Raw genomic sequence first — 22,718 nt, forward strand, 5'->3', positions numbered from 1 at the left:
CAATTTCATGTCATGTTAATATGTCTGAATGAAGCTTTTGGCAACAAGGGGAAAGTTCATGTGACAGTTTGTGGCTACACCCACAAACTATGAAAAAAATGAGAGAAAAATTATCCCTCAAGCGTGCAAGAGATGTGGTGGAAAGTGTCTCAAAGATAAATGACACAGCAACACATTACAATAAGGGCATTGTAGAAGTTAGTGGAACAGTAGAACAAGGGAAACCAGATCTTCTTGTGCAGCTAGCAGAAAAAGGTATTAACCACGAATAAACATAAAGATGTCATCTGAGGAAGGCTCATTGTTTCCTTTTGGTGAAACCTTTAATGCTTTGCTATTTTTGCAGAGGTTTTTCTCAATGCAGACTGCAACAGTAATAACAGTATTTAACCATCATTCACCTACAGTAACTATAGCTCCCAATCCCCCAAACCAGTACAGTCTCTTTCATCAAATCTAGCAATTCAGCAGCTACCAGCATTTGCTGCAGCAATTGATCACAAGGTGGGCTGCAGTTGTGGGCTGCCCTGGCGGAGAAATTCCCACTCAGTTAATATTATATTGTGTTAATTAATCTCATTTGGCCAAAAATGTCCTCTGAATTTCAAAGTTGCATACAGTAGTTAACCTTGACAATGCCAGGTCAAAAAGTGTCACCAAGCAGAGTGGAGTGGGGTTTAGCAGGCTAACAAAAATACAAATAATATTATTAATAATATTAATATTATATTATACGTAGTTTTGGACTATATCAGTATCAGTAATAGTATTTGTAACTGAGAGGAGAAAAATACATTTCTTTCATTTGAAAATCATGAATTGCTTATTGCCACAAAATCTGCCAAGGAAATTTATGATTTATAGAAAATTAAACCCTTTCACTTTGGAAAATTATGATGTAATCATAGTCATCCATTGGCAAAAGCTCATTTAAATCTACTAGCTTTTAAAAAAAAATGCTATTAGTAAGAGATCTGGGCCTGTCCTGTCCTCCACAGAATGAGGTGAAAGGTATAAATTGAAAAGCCCATGAGAAACTTCATGGTGGGCAGTTTCAGGTGGCAGTGGACTGTATTAATCAATTAACTGTGGAATCCCCTGTGCTGTCTGCACTCATTTACTATGTGTTTTATCTTCAGAGTGCTGGTTGGCCCCACTGGTCACAGGGCAGCCTGCCAGATATTACAATTGCCTTAGTCTGGCTTGTTTTGCAGGAGTCAAACACAAACACTGTACCACCTGTTCTGCAAGACCCATGACGGTTGATATCTGTGCAACAGATTTCCTCAGTAATTCACAGTTTAGAAATAATTCAGCAAATTATTTGTCCAATTTATTTGATGCATATATGGACATAACATCAGCCAACATTGCCATAATGGAAACGGAAATGTTACCATGTGTTGGGTGTGGTGCCAAGTGTTCTCTTAGGTAGCTTTCTCTGTTACCTTTGTCCAGGTGGGAGGCCCTTCATCTCTTTTAAGGTGTGAACACAGTACAAGAAGTATGAACGATTTATTAACTTGATTTAGCTACAATATGATAACAGTTTTTTCAAGATGGTGAAGTGCGTGTTGGTTTGAGCAAAAAATAGAGAAAATCACCGATCAGAACTGGCACAAATTATCCTGTAGTGTGAAGGGAAAGGCCGCCATATAAAATGTAGATGAGACAATTATTAGACAAATATGATAAAACTACAATATCATGATAATATGACCCATCATAGAATCATGTGATGTGTAGTTTATTCTGTTAACAATGTAAATCTAAAGATACTTGTCTACCACCTTAAATGCACTGTTAAGTCCAGCAAAAAGTGTGCAATCTTAGAAGATTAGAGGTCCTGAAAAAAACACGTACAAAATGAACATCTCCACATTTTGGACTTGCTGCATGACATTATGCCATTGTTGAGGCTCGGAAGTCCAGTCTTCTGTGAGCAGCTGATATTACTTGCATTTTATTATCTTCACTGAACTGTAATCTAGAAATGAAATGAGTAGTCGGTTAGTTGGTTAGTTTGATGGACAGAATATTAATCTGCAACTATTTTGAGAATCAAAATTCCCTAGTTTCAGCTTCTCAAATGTTAGAATCTTTTCTATTTATAGATATTTATTTGTAGTAATAATTATTGTATTAATAATTTTTCAGTTTTTTGACATTTTATAGACCAATGTAACTTAATTGCAGTCTTTTTGATCGCCAAAGTTAAGTCCTGCATTGCTTTATTTTCGGGGGAACTTTAGGCTACTCCACTATAAGCCAATGTCACTTCAAATGATGAGGAAAAAGGCACCAACAACAGCATGTTCTAGCTGTTCCTATTCAGGCTGTAGTGCTGTTAGCAGTGCAATCACAAACTCCATTGTAAGTGAGTAACAGAATAAAGCCAGAATAAGAGGTTTTTCATGCCAGTGCTGCTACTGGCACAGGGTAGACAGGAAAAGAGGAGTTAAGCAGTTTTTGCTGTACCATGTTTGCATCAAAAGAAACTGAATTGTTTAAAAGTTTTAAGCCTACAGATTAATGGATGTTGGGAGGTGTAACATGTTTTTGAAGTGCGTTTTAGGTGGAGACTCTACAAAAAGGGTAAAGATATCAAAAACTGCTTGTGTCCTTCTAATCTGTCATAGTAAACATTTTATATGCCTAACCAGGCAAACAAGATATCTCTCTGACAGTAAATCAGTGAAAGTTTACGCGACATTATAAAAGTTGAAATTTGGCCCGCGCTCAACTTTTCATCCTATTCTGCGTTTTCACACTGCTGACCGAATAAAGAAGCCCTTGACATTTTCTGTAGCTAAAAGACAGACACACAAACACATATACACACACACACACACGCACACACACACACACACACACACACACACACACACACACACACACACACACACACACACACACACACACACACACACACACGCAGAAAGAGACAGAGAGAGGTGTTGAGAGTCAGAGAGAGGGATATCAATGCTGACACAGGCCCTTGGTGGGCAACTGTTTATCAAGACAACCCACTGGCTCTTTTTTTGGACAAAAGCTGAAAGGGTTGCTAACAAAAGGTCATGTGTTCTCTGCTCATCCCAGCTCCAGTCCAGTCTTGAGGCTATTCAACTGGTTAATCAGACATTATGCCCCAAGCCTCTGGTTAATGGAGTCCATCTCCACAATGCCGTCTTACAGCTAAGTTGATCATTGGGGCACCTCTTATCTCCACTCACCAGAGGCTTTATAGTAAACAGTGGAGACCAGGGAACAAGCATTACACAAAAACAATTAGCAAAACATCCCTGGAGGTGAACTGAAGCCTAAAAAAGATTTAAAATCAGTGCTGAGAACAGATTTGTTCAACCTGAAGTCCCACTACCAATTTACGCTCAATCTCCAGTGGACAGGCTTACGGGTTGGTTTTTGCAGTTCTTGTAAATCTTTTGGTTGTTATCCACTAACACAAAGTTCACTTTAGAGCAACTTCTCTCATAGTCCATAGTGTAACATCTACTGTTCATAATATGATAATAATATGATAAAACAATTTTGTAACAGATGTAATAACGCCAATTATGTATCCATTAATAAATCATAACTGGGTAAACAACATTGATTTGTAAAGACCACAATTGGCTGCCAAAACCCCAGTCTTTTATTAGTTACATGTCACAACTGTTTTAGTAATTTGTAATTACCTCACTTTTATGACATTTTTATAATTATATATTCAAGCAATTTACTATTTCCAGTGATTCTAGTACACATAAATTAATTTCAAGACGTCCATCATACATGATTCAGTAACCCCTGCTTGTCAGGTGCCCTTTAAGCACTTAATCTCCAGTTGTTTCAGAGGAGTTACTCAGTGGTTAAAACACCAAACTGCATGTGTGCTTGGATGCTCTGGTCTCTGTTACCTGTATCCTGCCTGTATCTGGAAGAAACATGCGTTTTATAACTGAATGTACTTCGGGTAGCCAGAGTTAAAAGATTTAGGAAAAGAGATGGAAGATAAAAACGAGTCTTCTTGACTTGGCACAATTGTATTTGACAGTTTTGGCAATAAGATGATCACATGAGTGTGAATTTAAAATGTGGGATGGCAAAAGTCCTTGGAGGTAGTTCCAGCTTGACAGAGGATCTTCAGTGAAGGGAAAAAAAAAAACAATCTTGTGACCAGGTCTGACGTAGCCTGAAATTTAACATATCCCTTGCAAAAAGGATTTTTTATTTTACTACATCATAGAGAGTAACTTCATTTGCAGCTTGCTAGCTTCACCCAAGGTATCCTTTACATAAAATCTGTTTATCTTGCTAATTGAAATGTTCACCATTTACATTTTGTAGACATTCAACTGCATTCTGCATCCACCCTCCCAAATACTGTTTCTCCGCCAGGTCAAGCTTTTCAAGCTCCTTTCTTGCACGGTAACTAACGCAGTTTACAGTTCTAATGGTGGCAGATTTCCACCCAAAATCCTCAGTAAGTTTTGAAACAATGAGTTTCTAATTTCAGGTAGAGAAAGACCAAAGCAGTCTGAAATTACATCTTTGGCTAGCAGATAGCAAATCTAATAACCAAAAGGATAAAGCCCCAAACAGGCTAATATTATCATAAAATTAATGAAGAATAAAATGCTCCTTGGTCTTGGATGTAGGTTACAAGTGTGAATAATAGTAAGCTGCAAATGCTAACATTTTAGCTAAAATTAGAGAAAACCAAAACACCCTTTAATCCATTCATCAACTTTTTCTTTTGTATTTTTAGTTTTGGAATAGTTACAAAAAGGGATACCATCCCCCAAACCTTGATATATTTAGCATCGCTCAATATTACTACAGCCTCATACACATAGGCCACTAAACCCCTTCCCCTAAACAGTAAGTGACAAATCATAGCTTAACAAATGGCCAATTACATATGACTGTCCTGTTACTTGATATATTACATACCTTTATCGTGGACCATCTTCCGCATCCTGCATAGTATGCTTTAAGCCTCCTTAATTTTGATCACCCTATTTTTCATACAAGTCTTCATCAAAAGAAAGCATTGCACACTGATTTAGTTAAAAAAACAAAAAACTTTATTGAATAGCACCTCTCAAAAAATATTAAAATTTCTTCAGCTTTGGTATCAACTCATGTACATTAATCTGTACAAGATATTAATAGCACATAGAAAACAGTTCGTGTGCTAAAAGTGTATTACAAAAAAAATTGCACCACACCACTTATAGCTTACACATTCACTGACAACACAGCACTGATGCACTGCTTTCAGAAACTCCAGTTATCTTTGTATTGCAAGAGGGAAAAAGTATCAAATCGGTTATCAAAAAATTGAACAAGATGCAGACAAGCACATTGCAAACAATATATACAGAACAAACTTATTCCACATTTGGTGCCTCAGATAAAGTCCTGTGTTCTGTTCTAAGAAACTGCAGAAGAATTTTCTTTTGGTTGTTAATACTTTTGCATTTTCTGAGATGATGCCAATTATTCAGAGACTGTGAAAGCAAATAGTTATTATGAGAAGAGGCTGATACCTGTCCACATGCACTGCTGACTATGTGCCAATGAGCAAGGCACTGAACTGCAGATTATTTCAGGGATGTTTGAAGATCATTCTGTCACATTAAAGGGCCTGTTACCTCAGTCCTTTTTAAATACATGGGACACCCTGCGTTTTGGGTTTGACCAAATCCAGCAAAGGAAAAAAAACTGATTACACAGATGTATGTACATGTGGAAATGTCTCATTGAAAACCATGAAGAAATAAGCCCAGAGAGGCAACCATTTTCAGGATTTAGGCCAAGTACCAAGGACCTCTATCAGTGCTATCCACTGAACGTTACTGGATATTGTATTTCTCCAACCTCATTTGCATATTAAACTGCAACAGTGCACATGCACAGTCTTTATTGAAGGAACTATACAGTAACTCTCCAACATGCACCTAGTTCTTTGACCTTAAAGTCACTATCCCTGAAAAAATATGTGAATGCTGCTAGCATGCTAGCTATGCTACATGTACAACAAACCACTTATTAAACTACTTAATTAAAAATCACTTATGCATTTCAAAGTTATGTATTAAATAAAAGTAACTATCAGGGAATAAAAGTGAAAAAGACCTATAGTTTAAAATCATTACCAGTACATTCTCATTACTCTGCCTTCTGCCTCTGTGTGTGTTTTTTTTTTTTTTTTAATCTTGTCAACTCTAGGAAAGCCTTCAAAATGCATGGGGTAATAAATAGCTTTTTTTTGTTCAGCCTCCCTTTGTAACCACAATCTGTAACCAAGCAATACATCTTATCCCTCTTGCTGCACTGCGAACACATTTCTATTATGACATGAGAGTGAATACCTTACCGAAAATTAGATATTGCACAAAATAAATGATCCCTACAGCTCCTCTTTTGTTACCATAAGAGTCTGACAGTGCTTTTCCCTAAAATCATGCCAACATCCTTCAAATGCTCATTCTCAGCAAGACAGATGTATACTTTTTTCCTCTGCAGAGAAACACAGACTCCCAGCTTATGCAGATTTACCACCTCTGATTTCTGCTCATATTGTCCAGAGGCAGTCTAAGTCTTCCCTTTGTTACCAGTCCATCATCTTTACTAGCCAGGGCAGAGCTGAGTCAACAGCCATGTTAAATCCACCTGGACTGGCAGGCTGCAGCTCTCCAAGCCTCAGTAACACCATCTCTCTCATTATTTATTACTTCCTGGCTGGAGATGTTGGCAATAACCATGAAAAAGTCTTCAATCATCAGCCATCAAAGTGGGCCACTAGTGATACTACAACAGGTTTGATGTCTGAAGAAGGGGCTTTAGTGACATCTATGGTTGGTTCAAAGAAGGGTCCCAGTTGGGGCACTGTGGTGACTGGTTGACCCAGGGATGCTACCATAAATAGGAAGTCGTTGGTACGGCGGGGGCCAGTGACTGCTACACCTCTCATGGCCTTGGTGGCAACCTTGGAAGAGCTCTTTAAGCTGGAGCCTCGTCGAGGAGTCTCACAACGCAGCAGGGCCTGGAAACATCTGTAAAACTGGGGCAACACAAACACATGATCAGAAATGTTCTGTACTACAGAATTAGATAGGAAACCACAAAGAACAACACTGTAAAGAAAAGCCAAGAGGAGTAATGATGTAATATGTTGCTAGAGCTTGGCTGAATATAGTAAATATAGTAAATGTTACATCCATAACAGACGTCACTGGATTTTGCCCAAACATTTATATAATTCAAGATGCTGCTTCTACAAATGGGAAGTTAAGTTACCCAACTGATTAGCCCCCTCTTCTCTCTTCCTGCCCTCCTCTGCTTCCCACATTACTACTCTGTCGCTGGGGTTATTTTGTCTCCTGCCTTTTCATGTGGAACAATACACCAAGGGGCACAAATTATTTGTGAAGTTTCTAAATTATGTTATTATACTATTATGTATTTAACTAATTACATTCTCAATCACGAGTGAACGCCATTAATGCATTTTTAATTGGATGATTGATTTTGCTAATGTATGCTTATAAAGAGTGGCAAGTTGAGGGTGAGAGAGAAAGAGACGGAGAACAGGATAATCCCATTTTTTCACCCAATCTGTTGTTTTCTATTGGGTACAATAACTCCCCAATATTACCATTATGTGCTTAATAATTTTCAAAGTGCAATTTTGTGTTAATGGGCCTTTTTGTGAGGCTAGTCCTTAATTCAAGAGTAAAAAGCTCTTACCTTAAGTAATATAGATATATAACATATATACTGGCTGTTGAAAACTGACGACACAGAAAATTGGTTCATTTCATATGTTGCTCATCATGTGATTATTTTAGAACGTGTAAGGTGTCCCCCTATGTCTGTATCACCCAAGAGGCTGTATAGGGAGAGAAGAAGTGTCCCACTCTGTCACTCAGGATTTGCATTGTATCAATCTAATGAAATAGAAAACAAAGACAGGGGTCCTGCTAATTTTCATCTGACAATAAAAGTGGGCCACTTGTTGGCTACTGCACTTTAGGTCCTGGTGAGACATGATGGGCTGATTTGGGGATGAAATTTGATCAACAAGCAGGGGTAATGCCCCCTAAAACAGCAGAAAAACAGGAATTTTAGGCTTGGCAAATGTTCACCCTATGCACACCGTCCTTGTACAAGGAGTACAAATTATTGATCCACTACTGGACAAATGGTAGCTGCACCTCCACATTGTAACTAAAATCGGAATTTATGACCTGACAAAACATTGACTGTCCCCTGATGGTCTTGCTGTCTAGTAATTAGTGGGCATGGTTGCACAAACAAATTGGCCAAAAATCTGCTCAACACTCTACCCTGTCTGTCTTGTAGCTTGTGGATATTGTTTTGGCTCCTTAACCCAGCCCAGGTTGGAACGGCCCAACAAAAGCTTTGGCTTCCAGCAGTGATGTCAGGTTTAAACCCATTGACCTGCTCATTAGAACCACTGCTTTCTTACCACCAACTTCTATTTGGGCCTTTCACATTCTTGTAAGTTGTTTGTGTCAGCATTTCTTCCTCTTCAGTGGGTTTTCTGTGAGAGAAATGTGGTCAGCCGCAACCATACCTTGACAAAACGTTTTTTAAAAGGTGGAAGGCAGACACTGTCAGCACTTTGCCCCTCAATGTTCAAGTCGTTCTCAATGCCTTTCTTTAAGAGTCGTTCAAGTCTATTGACTGGATAACTCATAAACTATCATGAGTAATGACCTGGTACTTGGTGTGACTGCAGCTAGGAGCCAACTTTTGGGCCCAGTGTGTTGATCATGCAGAGGTGATGCCTGCTGTACCTGTTACAACAGCCTAATATGCCCATTCTGTACCTCATGATTTAAGTTCATTGCAAACCTTCTTTGCCAACACAGAAGATAGGAGGCCCTTTACGTAGCTAGGCAGAAAGTAAGGGAGTGAAGGTCAGGGTTGTGGATGACTTTAATGTAGGAAACCTGAGCTGGCCTCTCATCACATACTGCCCTTCTATTAACTTTAATGATTTTACCTAAGCAAGTGTTTTATTTGCCTAACCTTAACCACAGTTTTTTTTTTTTTTGTGCCACAATCACAATCCTTACATTGGCTCTGAACGTACCTGGGTTTATTAATACCAGGTTTTACAGAATTGTCCAGAACAAACATTCTTGTTTGGCAAAAGTGTTGGCTACAGGGTTTCCACCTCTGCTGATAGAACTAGGGTTCCCTCTGTGGGTAACAAGATAAAAGTCTGGCTACATCACATTAACTTGCATAAGAACTTCACAAGCCAAAGAGCAATGATGAATTACATTAAAAACATGAATCCTCATAGAATCAGTTGATTCTAGGTTTTAGCCTGTAAACATTACCATCACTCGTTGGACCAAGTCAATAAGCACCACTTGTTCTCAACTTTAAATTGAACTGAATGAAAGCTGAATTGTTGCATCACACATTGAGCCATGATCCATTATTTACTGACGTATAGGAGACGTGGAGTTGAGTCTCATGTTTTTGTCAGCAATTTAACCTCTCTAGCTAATAAGACTACTTTTTCTGCACAGCCAGAGAATGAGGCAGCCACATTGGACTATAGTATGAATATTAAGAAGTTAGAATTACCTTCTAATGCTAACTTTAGCTGCTTGATCTTAAGTTATACTGTTAAATTAGAAAACCAGTGTCAACAAATTAGTAACCCGAATAGTAAGTTCTTATCATTTAGCTGTGACCTCTTCTTTAACACTGTCAATTATAAAGTGGCAGTTCATCATGTGACATTTACATCATTCACTAATCATGGTTCCAAAGTGCGACCATTTTGGTCACACATGAGACCAAAAATCTGTCATGTGCGACTACACATTTGTATTGGTTGCACCGGTGCACCTGACATTTAGCAAGTCTGTCTCTGTGTGTGTACGTGTGTAGTGTTATTTTCTTTTCACCTGCTTGCATTCAAGATCCACGCCCACTCTGTCTCTGATTGGCTCGGAACCCAATATTCTTCTTCACTGTATTCACTAAATACACCTGTCCCCAGCCCTGAAAGGCCCAGCCCAGACCGGACATCACTGGCAGAGGTACACGCTCCACCAACTGTCTCCCTTGTCCCCGGTAAGATGCCTGATCCTGACCTGCACCTAAATGATGTGCTGGTACACTTAAATGAGAAAGTTAGGTGCACCAGTGTAACCAATATAAAAAGTTGGTCTGGAGGCCTGCTAATACCTGATAAACAACCACAAAGGGGAGTTTTTAGTTTGAAATTCTACTGTATGAGCTTTCAGTGGTCAGTGATTTTAAGCATAACCAGATAGCCAGATATATTACTCTAAACACATTTCCTCAGACTGATAACATTGTTTCAATGATTTCACATAAAACGTTACAGGTCTACACCTTCACTTGTATTGTATTCTGACCAGCACCAAGAATCGAAACACGTCAAATATCTCGTGGAAAGAAAAGACAGGCTGTCTCCAGGGTACAGAAGAAAGGCACTGAAATCTATACACCATCTGTCAAGGTATAATAAATAGTGAATGTAGAACTGGATACATTTTTCAACTGAGAAATAAATGTGGAAGTCTCAGAATTGTGATTTCATGCAGATCTTCCTGTTTTACACCAACCTCTACACAACACAGAGCCACAGCTGATGATGGACAGACAGGAAGATTCTGAATAATTGAGGACCACAGCAGCAGGGTTGAAAGCATAACAATGCATTCAGGGTATTTGGCTATACTTTAAATTCTAGGCACTTCCAACCACATCCAAGACATAGTCATAACACAGAGGCAGACACAGACCACAATTTAGACCCATTTCAAATCGTCCTCCTGGGCTCCTGTTAATGTGGACTCAGATGATGCCACTCTTGAGTAAACGTAGTATACTTAGTATACTTTCTGAGTTTCATGTATACTTATAGTCTACTACATTTTCTCATGAGGTGCAAAACATGATGAAACTCCTTCACAGCATCTGGTTAGAGTGGAGACACAACAGAAGTCAAATGCACACATTGAAAGCAATCTAACTGCACAACTATATTATGCTCTCTATATACAGATATTGAGAAAGAGAGAAAAGGACAAAGAAGGGCTGTTATATACAAAGAGTGATTAAAAGCCATGAATTAAGTAACAGAGAGATACCCTGCAAACTGTGACAATAAAGAGATGTAATGTTGATGTGTGCCAGTGCTGAAAAACACTACCCAAATTATACTTGGAACAAAGTCCATAATAATCCTAATGTAACAGCTCCTACCAACATCCTTTTGTTAAAGCATAGGTCAGGCCTATATTTTTCTAACTGTCAACATACACTGTGAAAAGACAAAAACCAACAATAAAATGATCCCACTAACAAACGTTCCAAAGCCTGATATATCTTATTTCTCTGTGCCATACAGCTCAATTGTTGTCCAAAAACCATTAAAAAGAAGCATAAATGAACCACACTGGGTGACATGTTCCTTCATTACAATGAACATGGAAATTATTTTCCCATTTTTTTATATAAAAAACAGAAGTATATACGCAACCTGGCTTTAAAGATTTATATCTTCCATAAGAATCAAGGCTTGGGACTAAGAGCCAAGGCTGAGGAAGTTGTACAGTATTGATAGACTGACTAACACATTGTTGACATTGGCCCTCTTATGAGATTTGTTAACAGTCACAAAAATATAGTATATTGCCAGCCTTATCCTTAAACTATGGATCTAAGTACTTTTCCGTTTTATCTCTCAATCATGATTTTTTTATTTTATCACATCACAAACTCATCATGTTCGAATTTTATAGTCATTGGCTCAACATGGAATTTCTCCTGCACATCGCTGTCCATCAAAAGCTTGCTTGGTATGAAGAGTAGAGAGGGAGAGTGAGAGAGAAATGTCTCAGGACGAAATTCTCATCACGGTATATCCATGGGCGATATATCCGTCCCCTTTCTCAGTCTGCCTGTAACCTATAGGTCATCAAACAGTGAGGACTAGCGAGGAGACGTAAAGAAACAAGGCGATCAACACCTCTCTGTGGTGCTGATGCGCACTCCCCACTCCCCTCAAGTAAGCAGGCAACACAGAGTGTGAGAGTGCTAGAAAGATGGAAGAGAGGGAGATGCAGACAACAGACAAGTGGTAGAGGATGAAGTTAGTTAAGACAGAGGCATCAAGGCTAAGGTCAAGGGAAAGGTGAAGGCATTGACAGATAAATAGATAAAGAATGGCAGGGAGATGGAAGGAGTGAGATGCACTGACAGTATTTTGGCGAGAGAAGGTTTGAGATGACTCAAGAAGGGTCATCTCATACTGGTCACATCAGGTTTGGATGATGCTTTCTATGATCTGGGCTGATACTGTAGGGGTCGAGAATAACAACTAGATGGTCAAATGTCATGCATCATCTCAGACAATAAGGCCTTCATGTATTGATTTTATTTTTACTTCTTAAAGCAGGGGATGCCTGCTTGGATCTAGTATGTTTTCGTTTCGACATGACTGTACAGAAAGAGATTTGCATTAGCAGGTCACTCAATTTGCCTTTGCAAGAGGAGCCATCAGTTTTGTTTGTTGTGTAGAAGTCCGACTTAATCCAAAACATGTTTATAATTTTTCATATTCACTATCCAGACTACAGAGGTCGTTGCAAAAATGCATAGGTTCTACCCCCTCAATTGAATTCTTTTTGCCACTAATAAGCAAATTCTTCTGTCTTTTGGTGCACTAGATCCAAATACAGTAATATGTACTGCTTGCCAAAACAAAGGGATTAGAGTTTTTACAAATTACATCCATCATACTAGCATGGACTGGAGCTGGAGATTCACCACAATTAGCTAAAATTTCAATTTTAATTATTTTTAGGTGGGGAAGGGTCATTCATTGGGAATGTTCTCTGAGCACAAAAAGTAAATGAAAATAAATGAAAGAACAAAGTCCCATGCCCAATTGAGAGAAAGCTCGCTATTGTAAAGAGGTCAGACATCATAATAAAACTTGTACTGTGCCTGTTCGACACACAGATTCCTTACCGCAGTGTTTTGAACCATTGCATCAGCCGATCAACTATATGTGCATAACAATGTTTGAGAATTATCAATCAGCACATGCTCATTTAGAGAACCGAGAAACAAGGGACAGTGCGGCAGTGTGTTGTTTCCTGCTGATGAAACATTTAAAAAGTCAACGTAATACAGAAATTGATAATCATCTTTGTTGTAAAGCTGAATTGTAGAAACACTTTAAGTATGGATAAATAGCTGACCCTGCCTGGAGACAGACCAGGTGGCTCTAAGGCCCCAGCTTTGCTTTGGGGCCCTCACGAGTGAGAAACTGTAGTTAACAAATTTTTGTAATGAACATGAATCAAGAGGGATCACAGGGGATGGCAGACTGTCAGTCATGATGAATCAATTCACAGCAGTAAAATGGGAAGAGCTTGAAATGAGACCACCTGTCAGTTTGTGTGACACACTGTATAATTTCACTGTTTATGAGTCTGTTCCTTTTGACAGTAAGTAATTATGGTTCCTTTTGGAATAATGCCCTGGCAATTTATTAACGGATGATTTGGTCTTTTGAAGCAATGCTGGCTGGCTTATGTTGCCTTGAACAGTCCCATAGCTAACAATTACTGCTGACTTTTGCTCGATGTAATTTGACTAACTTTGCAGAATCTTGTAATTATGATTAAGTTATGTTACAGGAGTAGATTCACATTTTGGAAAATATGATTATTCACTTTCTTGCCAAGAGTTAGCTGAAAAGATAGATACCACTCTGATATCGGTCCTCTAAATATGAAGCTACTTCCAGCAGCCAGTTAGCTTCGATTAGCATAACGCAGCAACTTATCAAAAAGCAAGAAACTTGTCAGGCAACTAGCAGAGACTCCGGAAAGTCACTTCAAATAACCCCTCATAAAGCCACAACTTGTCGTTTTTACACTTTGTGTTTAGAACACATTTAACAAACAAGGTTTAGAGGTGCTGGTTGATAGATTTTGTTGCCTTTGGACAGAGCCCGGACAACTGTTTCCCTCTTTTTCTAATCTATGCACTAAGCTAAGCTAACAAGGGTTGTGATTTTCCCATCTCTCGGCAAAAAAATCAAATAACAGTATTTCCCAAAATGTCGAACTATTCTTTTAATGTTTAAGTCCTCTTCCATTTACATGAGTCTGTGTGTAGTCTCTGTATACACAATATTTGTTTTTGCTGTGTGCAACTCAAAAGCAATGAAGGCTCTGACAAACTCTGCTCAATTAAATTCAAGATTAATCCAAAATGTCTAGCTGTTTATTTCTTGAAGTGTGTGTGTGTGTGTGTGTGTGTGTGTGTGTGTGTGTGTGTGTGTGTGTGTGTGTGTGTGTGTGTAAATACGAAGCGGTGAACTTTAGTTGTTGTTTCCTGAGGAGCTCCAACATGGACTCACAGTTTATGGGGCAACAGTAATGGCTTAGCTGTCCCCTGTACGCCCTTTAAGTTTCCACCTTTGTATCAGACAGCAGACATATAGTACAAACCACCGTGTAGTCACATGGGAAGAGAAGACAATTCAGGGTAAACTTACCAATAATTCCTAGGTTTTTTCCTTGCTGGTTCCTAACATCCAGCCCAGTTCCTTGGATGTGGACTCTGCTGATCATTGATGGGACAAATGCACACCAGCTGCTACTTGTATCTGTACAGCATTTTTAGTCTTCAACTCGCCTCAACTCACAGTTTCCATAGTAACGGGCTGGGAGGAATTGAAGACTGAAAATGACATACAGGACATGTGGTGTCCCGCTCTCCAACTTTTGCTGTCTCTCACGCGGTTATGAGGTCGATGATTTGTGGGCCATAATGCTCCTGTAAGGTCATTTAGCTGCTTTGGTGGAACAGACAGCAGAGGAATAGAGGCTGGCACACCTCCAGATGCGTGGCAAGATTTCATGTTGATTTCCAACTTCACAATAAAAGAACTCTTCAAAATAACTGTGCGAGCAAAGTTAAACTTCAAAGCAAAGTATTACACTTGAATGACTTTGGGAACTTCTAAGATTTAATCTCCATATATGCAGTACTGTATATAATTCTCTGTATTTCTTCTTCTTCCGATGGAATCTGAGGGGAATATTTTCTAAAACCTTACACAGCATTCTGTGCTGCACTTAATAGACCAGAGTGAGATGATAAAGATTACATTGAGGAAAAAAGGTTTTATCGGTCAGCCCCAGTGGGAGTGCAGGACAATATCTTGGTTATCTTGTGCTGTTTTTTCTCACCATGATGTAATGTGTTTTAGAAAGGAAGAAAACATCTTAAATCTTAAATCCAGATGTATTGCTTTGTATAAAGAGTTTTACTTGAGAGAAGAACTTGATAAGGAGGTAGAACAAACAAAATCAAAAGGATTTTTAAGTGTTAAGTTTTGGACCCTTACACATCCAAAAACTAAATCGGAAATCAAAGAAATGGGCAGTAAATGACTTTAACGATTAGGTATTAAGGCTGTGAAAGTAGTGTTATCATCTGTCAACCAAGGACAAAAGTTATCTGCAGTACTCTGCCTGGGATTTATGTAAATAATTATTCAATAATAGGTCTAACGAAAAACTCAATACACCAGCAAATAGCTAATGTTTAAGTGAATGTATTGCAAACCTTATGTACTCTTTTATAAGTTGGAAATCCTGCAAGAAATAAAATGCTGTAAACATTTTTTTCCACAAAGACACAGAAAAGTTTAATTTTGGCTATTTTCAACCAGATCCCTTTTCCATGATGTCGATGGATTCCTATCAAACTTCACTTTAGAGCCTCATGAACAGTACCTGTCATGCACCAGCATTGCTGCTCTCCAAAACAAACGAAGAAAACCAGGACAGTCTCCAGCAGTCAAACCCAAAATCCAATTTTTGATTATGGAATTGACAAGCACTGTAAACTGTTCCAGTGTACTGATGCTACGTTCACATTATATAGGATGTTCTTTGAACACAATCTGTCACCACGGAAAAAATGTACTTGTCAACTTCCCTGTGGGAATTACAAGGATCTGCTGACATTTTTGCAGCTGCTGTTTATCACATATCTGGAAATGTGCCTATGTGCTACCATGAATAGAATGCACAAAACAGGGCCTCAAAGGGAGGTAATTACACAGGTCCCAACTTAAAGCCCTTATTGTTGCAGTTTATATTTGCCTCTTGTTTTACATACAGTAAACAATTTAAACAAATGTACAGTCGATCAAATTATTAAAAAACAAATTCCACACACTGAACCTGGAGCCTTTGGGCCCCAGCAGCAGTGTGTAATGTAATGTTAGAAAACACCAGGGAATTAAGACCTTGTTAAAAGTAACAGGAATTATCCATTAAACAATACCTGCCCTCTTAAAATATCCTTCTGGGGCAAAACTGAATCACTACTCTCACTGGTTAAGCAATGTGTCTCATTAAATCTGATTTAAATTCACCAAAGACTTTTCCAGGAAATAGACTGATGTGATTTTGATGAAGGAGAATCTCGATTCTATTTCAAACATTGTTGTGGACTCTGAGCTCCGTCATGACTGAACCTGAAATTCAGCTCCAACTGAATGATTCAACAAACACATGCTTTTTTTCATCAATCTTTGGGTTGAAGTAAATAACACAGACAAGCAAGAGACGCATGATAAATGTAACACTACTTTTATGGTCTGCTGTGATTCATTATTGGGATACAAAGGCTTTGTGTAACCTAGTGCTTAATCAATAAATTAGAATGTACTGTATGTAGCTATAATCAGAGGTGGCTCGCCACATGTTGGCAATTAGAGGCATAGCATGAAACTGACAATGGAGTTCACTTCCTAGCCCTGGCTGCCTCTTTGCTTCCATCCTGTCTCCTGTCTCCCTGGCCCTCTATCCAAAAAAGCTCAAGCAGGGCCCTCGCTGTCTAGTTTATTTGCTTTTGGCCCAAAAAGTTTGTCTTTTCCTTGCAGTTTGTGGCAGATGAACAGTCATGTGTTTGCAGTATTTTTCCACCGCTGAAGTCTCAGGCATGTGTGACAACACATTTAAAGAGCTTGAGAACTTATTTTCTTCTTACTATACTAATGGGATCCTACATCAACACAACAAATTCTTCCATAGTTTGAAAAGTTATGATTATTTCACGTTTTAGGTTTGAATCAGGCGGGAGTCTGGTAGAACAAGGGGACAGTTGGTGGGTTATTTGTTCACTCTCAACCAAATGTGATCAAAATGCACCCACACAGTCCTATTGAAGCAATTAACTGTGTTTTTGAGTGTTACACTATCCATAGATGTATTTGGTTTGTTTGTTTGTTCTGTTGTTTTTTTTGTTTTGTTTTGTTTTTTAACTTTAATTGTTGCTTTTAGTCATGAATATTTGCCAGCACAAAAATGGTTTACTACATGGGACAAACAACAAATACATGTGACCTTTAACACAATATTTTTATTTATTGAATATTTCTGTTGATTTCACATAATATATATATAAATAAAGAATAAAACACTCATTAGTGTGTACAAAGATGTCACTGTTTGTCAGAGCTCTTAATCTTTCTGGGTTTTTCAAAGAAGAGCTCCAAGGCCTGCGCATGTGGGAACAACTCCGGTGCTGGTCAATTTATTAATATTCACAGAAATTCAGCCAGGTGTTCGCCTTTTTCTCAGGTCAGATTTGACCTGAAAAAAAGGTGAAAAACAGACACTTGGCTTTAAATTAGCTATACAGAAATTAGATGCAAAATATATTCAGTGCTGAAAGAAGGATAAAATTCACTTACCCTGTTCATGATTGAAATATCTCGACGACCAGCCCTGCTGCAGCTAGAAGGCAGAAGTCCAGTTACCTGTGCTGAACACACTCCTGAGTCTTGTAGTCTTTCATAAAATTCAAAGCTACAATTACACTGTAAAGAGAAAAGGTGTTGCTTTACCTGATCCGTGCTTGTAAAATATCCACAGTGTCCACGTCTTCGAATATAATACCAGAGAATCTCTCTCTCTCTGTGTTTCTCTGCAGAGCATGTGTGATTGTCCAGCGGGAAACTTCAAATAAGTCACGCAGAGCAGAAATGGGACAATACCCACTAATTATAAAAATTAAAAAGAGAGCATTTAAATTTTTTAATCACCTAAAAGAAAGTGACCCTGACATGCTCCCTAACAAAGCCCTCACCTACAGAGAGTTCCGAGAGAGAAGTCCCCTCAGCCAACTGGCTCTGGGACACTGCTCACAAACACAGGCGGAGCCCCAGACACAAACCCCATTAGATTAAACCACATTATAAGAAAACAAAAAGAAAAGTATTTGACGCATTGGAAAGAGTCAAGTAAAAACCAATGCAAACTGGAATGCTTTTTCCCTAAACAGAGAATACTCAGTGACAAGATTACCTAACCGCTGTGACCATTCAAAAACAAATAAAATCCTTGACCATGTACAGACTCAGTGAGTGTAGCTTGGCCTCCCCGGAGAAGAAAGACTGTGCACCCACTGCCCAGAGGAAGAGTGGGAAACTGAGCTGCTCTTTTTAACCACCTGCCAACTGTACCAAGTCATCAGAGATCAATTTTAGCCCCAGATTATGCCCACCCAAAAATACATTGAAAGTATGGTTAACTAGAAAATGTCCGCCAAGGCGGGTGTTAAACAATATACACGAGACTTCAGAGGAAATTCATAGCAATTGATCCTGATCTGCCCCAAAATTTAATGGGTTCTTCCCTGGGCCATGCCCAATCACTCTACCACGTTGATCTGATCTGAGGCCAAGTTTTCAAATGTGAATGCTATTCAAGGGTCATACAGTATGTTAGGAGAACACGCAGGAAAAAGGTTTACAAGTCAGCAGCTACTGATAATAGTAGTAATTTATCAACGAGTCACAGGGTCATTGTGTCACTTTTGATTCATCTCATCACAGCAACTTCGAACTAAATAAAGTAAAAGAGCAAATAAAACAATAATAGTCCTCGGCCACCTGTAACAACTACCCCAAAAACGGAGCTCACAATTAAAGATAAGTCCCGAAGCCATTCATCGTATTATCTGAAATACGATGACCCAACTGAGACCCACTGTGAGTTTAATTATAAACGCTTCAGACAATGGGCGCCTTCGTGACATTGCAAATACCCCCTCTGGGTTGACAAGCACTCAGTAATTACCAGGAATTGGGTAGACTCGCATGAAAGGCTTGGGTTAGTCCATTACAAAATATATTAGATTTGTTCAATGCGGGCTTAGATTCGCCGAAATGCCAACTCGGACAACTTGGAAGGAGTAGAGGAAGACCAAGGCAGTGACTCCTCTCTCTACTTGTTGCATTGTTGATGTCATTAGATGGCTGATTATTGAACCCTGTGATGTTTTTTGATCCACTCCACACATTTACGAAGGCAGAAATCCATCACACACAAGTCCAAAAGTACAATGAATGTAACATATATTTTCAGTGTGAAACTGCACTATACAGCCTGAATACGTAACAAACAGCTAGATTCAAATGTGAAAAAACACCCTATTCATCATTCGCACATGATTTAGATTATTCAGAGTCAAGAAGGCACTGAAATACCATCTGACAGGAATATAAAACAATGACCCATTTCCATTATAACAAACCACCTTGAAAACAGTAAAGATGTCTGGCCTCAGTAGGGGAGATGACCTTCGCCCGCCGCTTCGTGACAGCGAAAGACAAAATGCATCGACCATAGCTACAGCCCTCGCTCCCTCCCTCCTTTGATCTCTCTCTCTCTCACCTGTTTGTTCATGAAGACATAGATGACTGGGTTGATGACCGTGCTCGTCTTGGCCAGGACTGAGGGGATGATGCTTGCCTCGGGCGTGACTAGGCCCGGCGGTCCGAAGGTGGCCAGCAGGGCCATGATGCCGTACGGCAGCCAGCACAACAGGTAGCAGATTACCATAATAACCACCATGAACAGCACGCGCTGCTCACGTTTCCTGCTCATCGATGCATTGATCCCGCTCACCTGGACCTGGCGAGGGGAAAAGAGAGGAAAGAAGAGAAATAAGACTTTAATGAGCGAGCGGTCTCCTGTGATGACACTATGTGTTACGGGTTTTTGATTTTCGCTTTCACACGGCATCTGAACTTTCCCTCTACGAGAGAGAGCTGTTAAGAGGAGAGGAGCCTAGGAAATATAACGCAGGAGTGATAGAATAGAGTGCAGGTCAGATAGGTTGAAGTGAGAGACTGAAAGGCATTCAGAGAGGTGGAGAGAGCAGGAAATAGACACAAGGAGAGGCAGGGAAACTCATCTCAACATCGATAGAAGGAGTCTAATCACAGAGAGAGGTGGTGGAGGAAAATGACATGGAGCGCTTTGTTGGCATTTATTACTGGATTTCCTGGAAGTCTTGATCTCAGACATAAACCTTAAGTGGTGCAAACATAGACAAATGCACACAGTCATTTTCTGACATAAACACAGACATGCACACGGTCTTGTTTTCATACATTAAAGGACAATTCCGGATAATTACAACTTGGGTCTTATTTTTGGAGTTTTGACCATCGTTCCCATTGTAATAAGATTATACTCAACAAGTTAAAACGATAGATTGACATTTGGGGAATAAACCCTTATTTACACCCTTGCGGAGAGTGTGATGTTTGTTTAATATAATTACAGCCAGCTGCCCATTAGCTTAGATTAACACAAAGACTAGAAACTGAAGTAAACATAAAGTAAAGGAAAAGTACAGTGCATCTGAATTTACAGGGTATCACATTCAACACATCATGTTCAACATGGCAGTGGGCATTGCGAAGAGACTCATCATTGAGGTTAAAAAAAAACCCTTTTGATGAGTGAAAAAACTGTATTTATAAAGATGCTAACAAGAAGAAGGACATCTGGGCTGCATATATTGTTATTATGAAGAAACAATTATGAACAGCTAACGCTAACTGGTAGGTTATCTAGCATCACCCTAGGTAGCCTAATGACAACCGTCTCCCCTCCTTATGATAAATAATCAGTTAATAATCTGGGCTGGATTACTCATAGTGCAATATATATTTTTTCACCGACTTGAAAAAAATGAAAAACGTAAATAGTTTTTTGTGGTCGGAAACAGCAGAGCTAAATCAAGTGCTTTTATGAAGCACTTGATATCTTATTCTTATTAATAAGAATATGAATAATAACAATAAGCCAGAACTATTTTATTGTTTGTTTTATATGGGCTAGAAGGAAAATCAAGCCATTTATGAGTGTTGTATCTGCCATTTCTGACCAGGAAAATGAAACTGAAGAACTGACGATTATTATCGCATCCTTGTGATTATCATGTAAATAGTTAGCTATTACATGCAGGTCATCTAAATGTATATAAGTAGGCCCCTACATTTTTTGTAAATGTAATTTTAAACTTTTCTAGGTGACTGTGGCCGAAAGAAGCGGACCAATATCAGAGATGCATATTGTCTTAGCAGAAAGAAGCCAGCCAGCAAGACCCAGCAATACAAATACTGGATTTCATGATCCCGCACATCCAGTACAGGGAGTGAATTTGTGATCAGTACTCAAAAGTCTGATGTTGTACAGATTATACTTGTAAGGAGTATATTTATCAAATAAGTACCTCTAAGAACAAGATTTTTTTCTCACATGTAACTGTTAAATATAGCAAATCGCAAGAAAAAAACTCTCTATATATTATCTATATAGAACATTAGATAGCCTGCCAAACAAGGATGAGGAGGCAGATGGACAGTCAGTGCAAACCCTGCAGAGGCAGAACCAGGGACATCTACACCCACCTCATTTTCCAAAATGAGTGAGTGTCACTGCACCACGACTTAGACATTAAGAAACAGCAGCAGGACCATGACCTTGACACATTTTTTAAATCGATAGCTACCTCCGTTATTAAACAAAATCTGACTTCACTGCATAAGTTAAAATCCTATGAAATTAAATTTGGGTGCCATCAATTAGCTTAATTTCGGGGACATTTTTCTACAAAACAATGTTGCCAGAGTGCATATAATAAAATGGTTTCTGACAACAGAATTAATTTCACGTCAATTCGAGGTTGTGGGTGTCGAAATCCACTTTTTTGTGTTCATGGGATGACCCTTGAGTGACTGAGGTGTGAACAGGTGTTACATTGCCTATAGGCCTGGATTAATACGGTGTCGTGCCCTAGGGTGACCACACGGAATGATTTATTGAGGGCCAGGTGAGCTGATGTGAAGGTATAGTACATTGAGACAATGTATTACAGTGTGTGGGCTATTAGAAATTACATTTTTTTTGTTATTCTGTTGTTTTCAGAAACAGAAATTAATGGAATTAAAAAAGAATATTTATTTGACTTTCATTTCAAAACCCAGAAACGAAAAGATACAACATTAATTAAGGCCTTGATTTTCCTTCTCACCCATGTAAAACAGAAAATAAAATGTAGTAAACTAATGTATGAACCATAGCACTCAGGAATATAAAGGTATATTTGTTCCACACAGGAGGGGGGTTTATTAAAATGGTCTTTGCACATATTTTCTATCTCCATCAAACTGATGTTGACTCATAATAAATTGTGAATACACTTTTGTCTTCAAAAGATGACAGCTCTCGTAAACAGAGTGTTGGATTCTCCTCTCTCCTCTTTGAAAAATTTTGTGAATTCACATCCGTCTGGTT

The 22,718-nt window shown here is 38.8% G+C and overlaps 1 protein-coding gene across 1 annotated transcript in view; it reads right to left on the reverse strand.

Moving 5' to 3' along the window:
* Nucleotides 1–6,790: 6,790 nt before the first annotated feature.
* LOC120799193 (vertebrate ancient opsin-like) overlaps nucleotides 6,791–22,718 on the reverse strand; it is a 58,211-nt gene continuing 42,283 nt past the window's right edge. The window contains exons 3-4 of the mRNA XM_040144151.1: nucleotides 19,803–20,036; nucleotides 6,791–7,072 (exon numbers count right to left, since the gene is read on the reverse strand). Coding sequence (XP_040000085.1) covers nucleotides 6,791–7,072; nucleotides 19,803–20,036 — 516 coding nt within the window. The remainder of the gene's footprint in view (nucleotides 7,073–19,802; nucleotides 20,037–22,718) is intronic.

This window comes from Xiphias gladius, chromosome 14, assembly GCF_016859285.1.
Source record: "Xiphias gladius isolate SHS-SW01 ecotype Sanya breed wild chromosome 14, ASM1685928v1, whole genome shotgun sequence".
NCBI lineage: Eukaryota > Metazoa > Chordata > Actinopteri > Istiophoriformes > Xiphiidae > Xiphias > Xiphias gladius.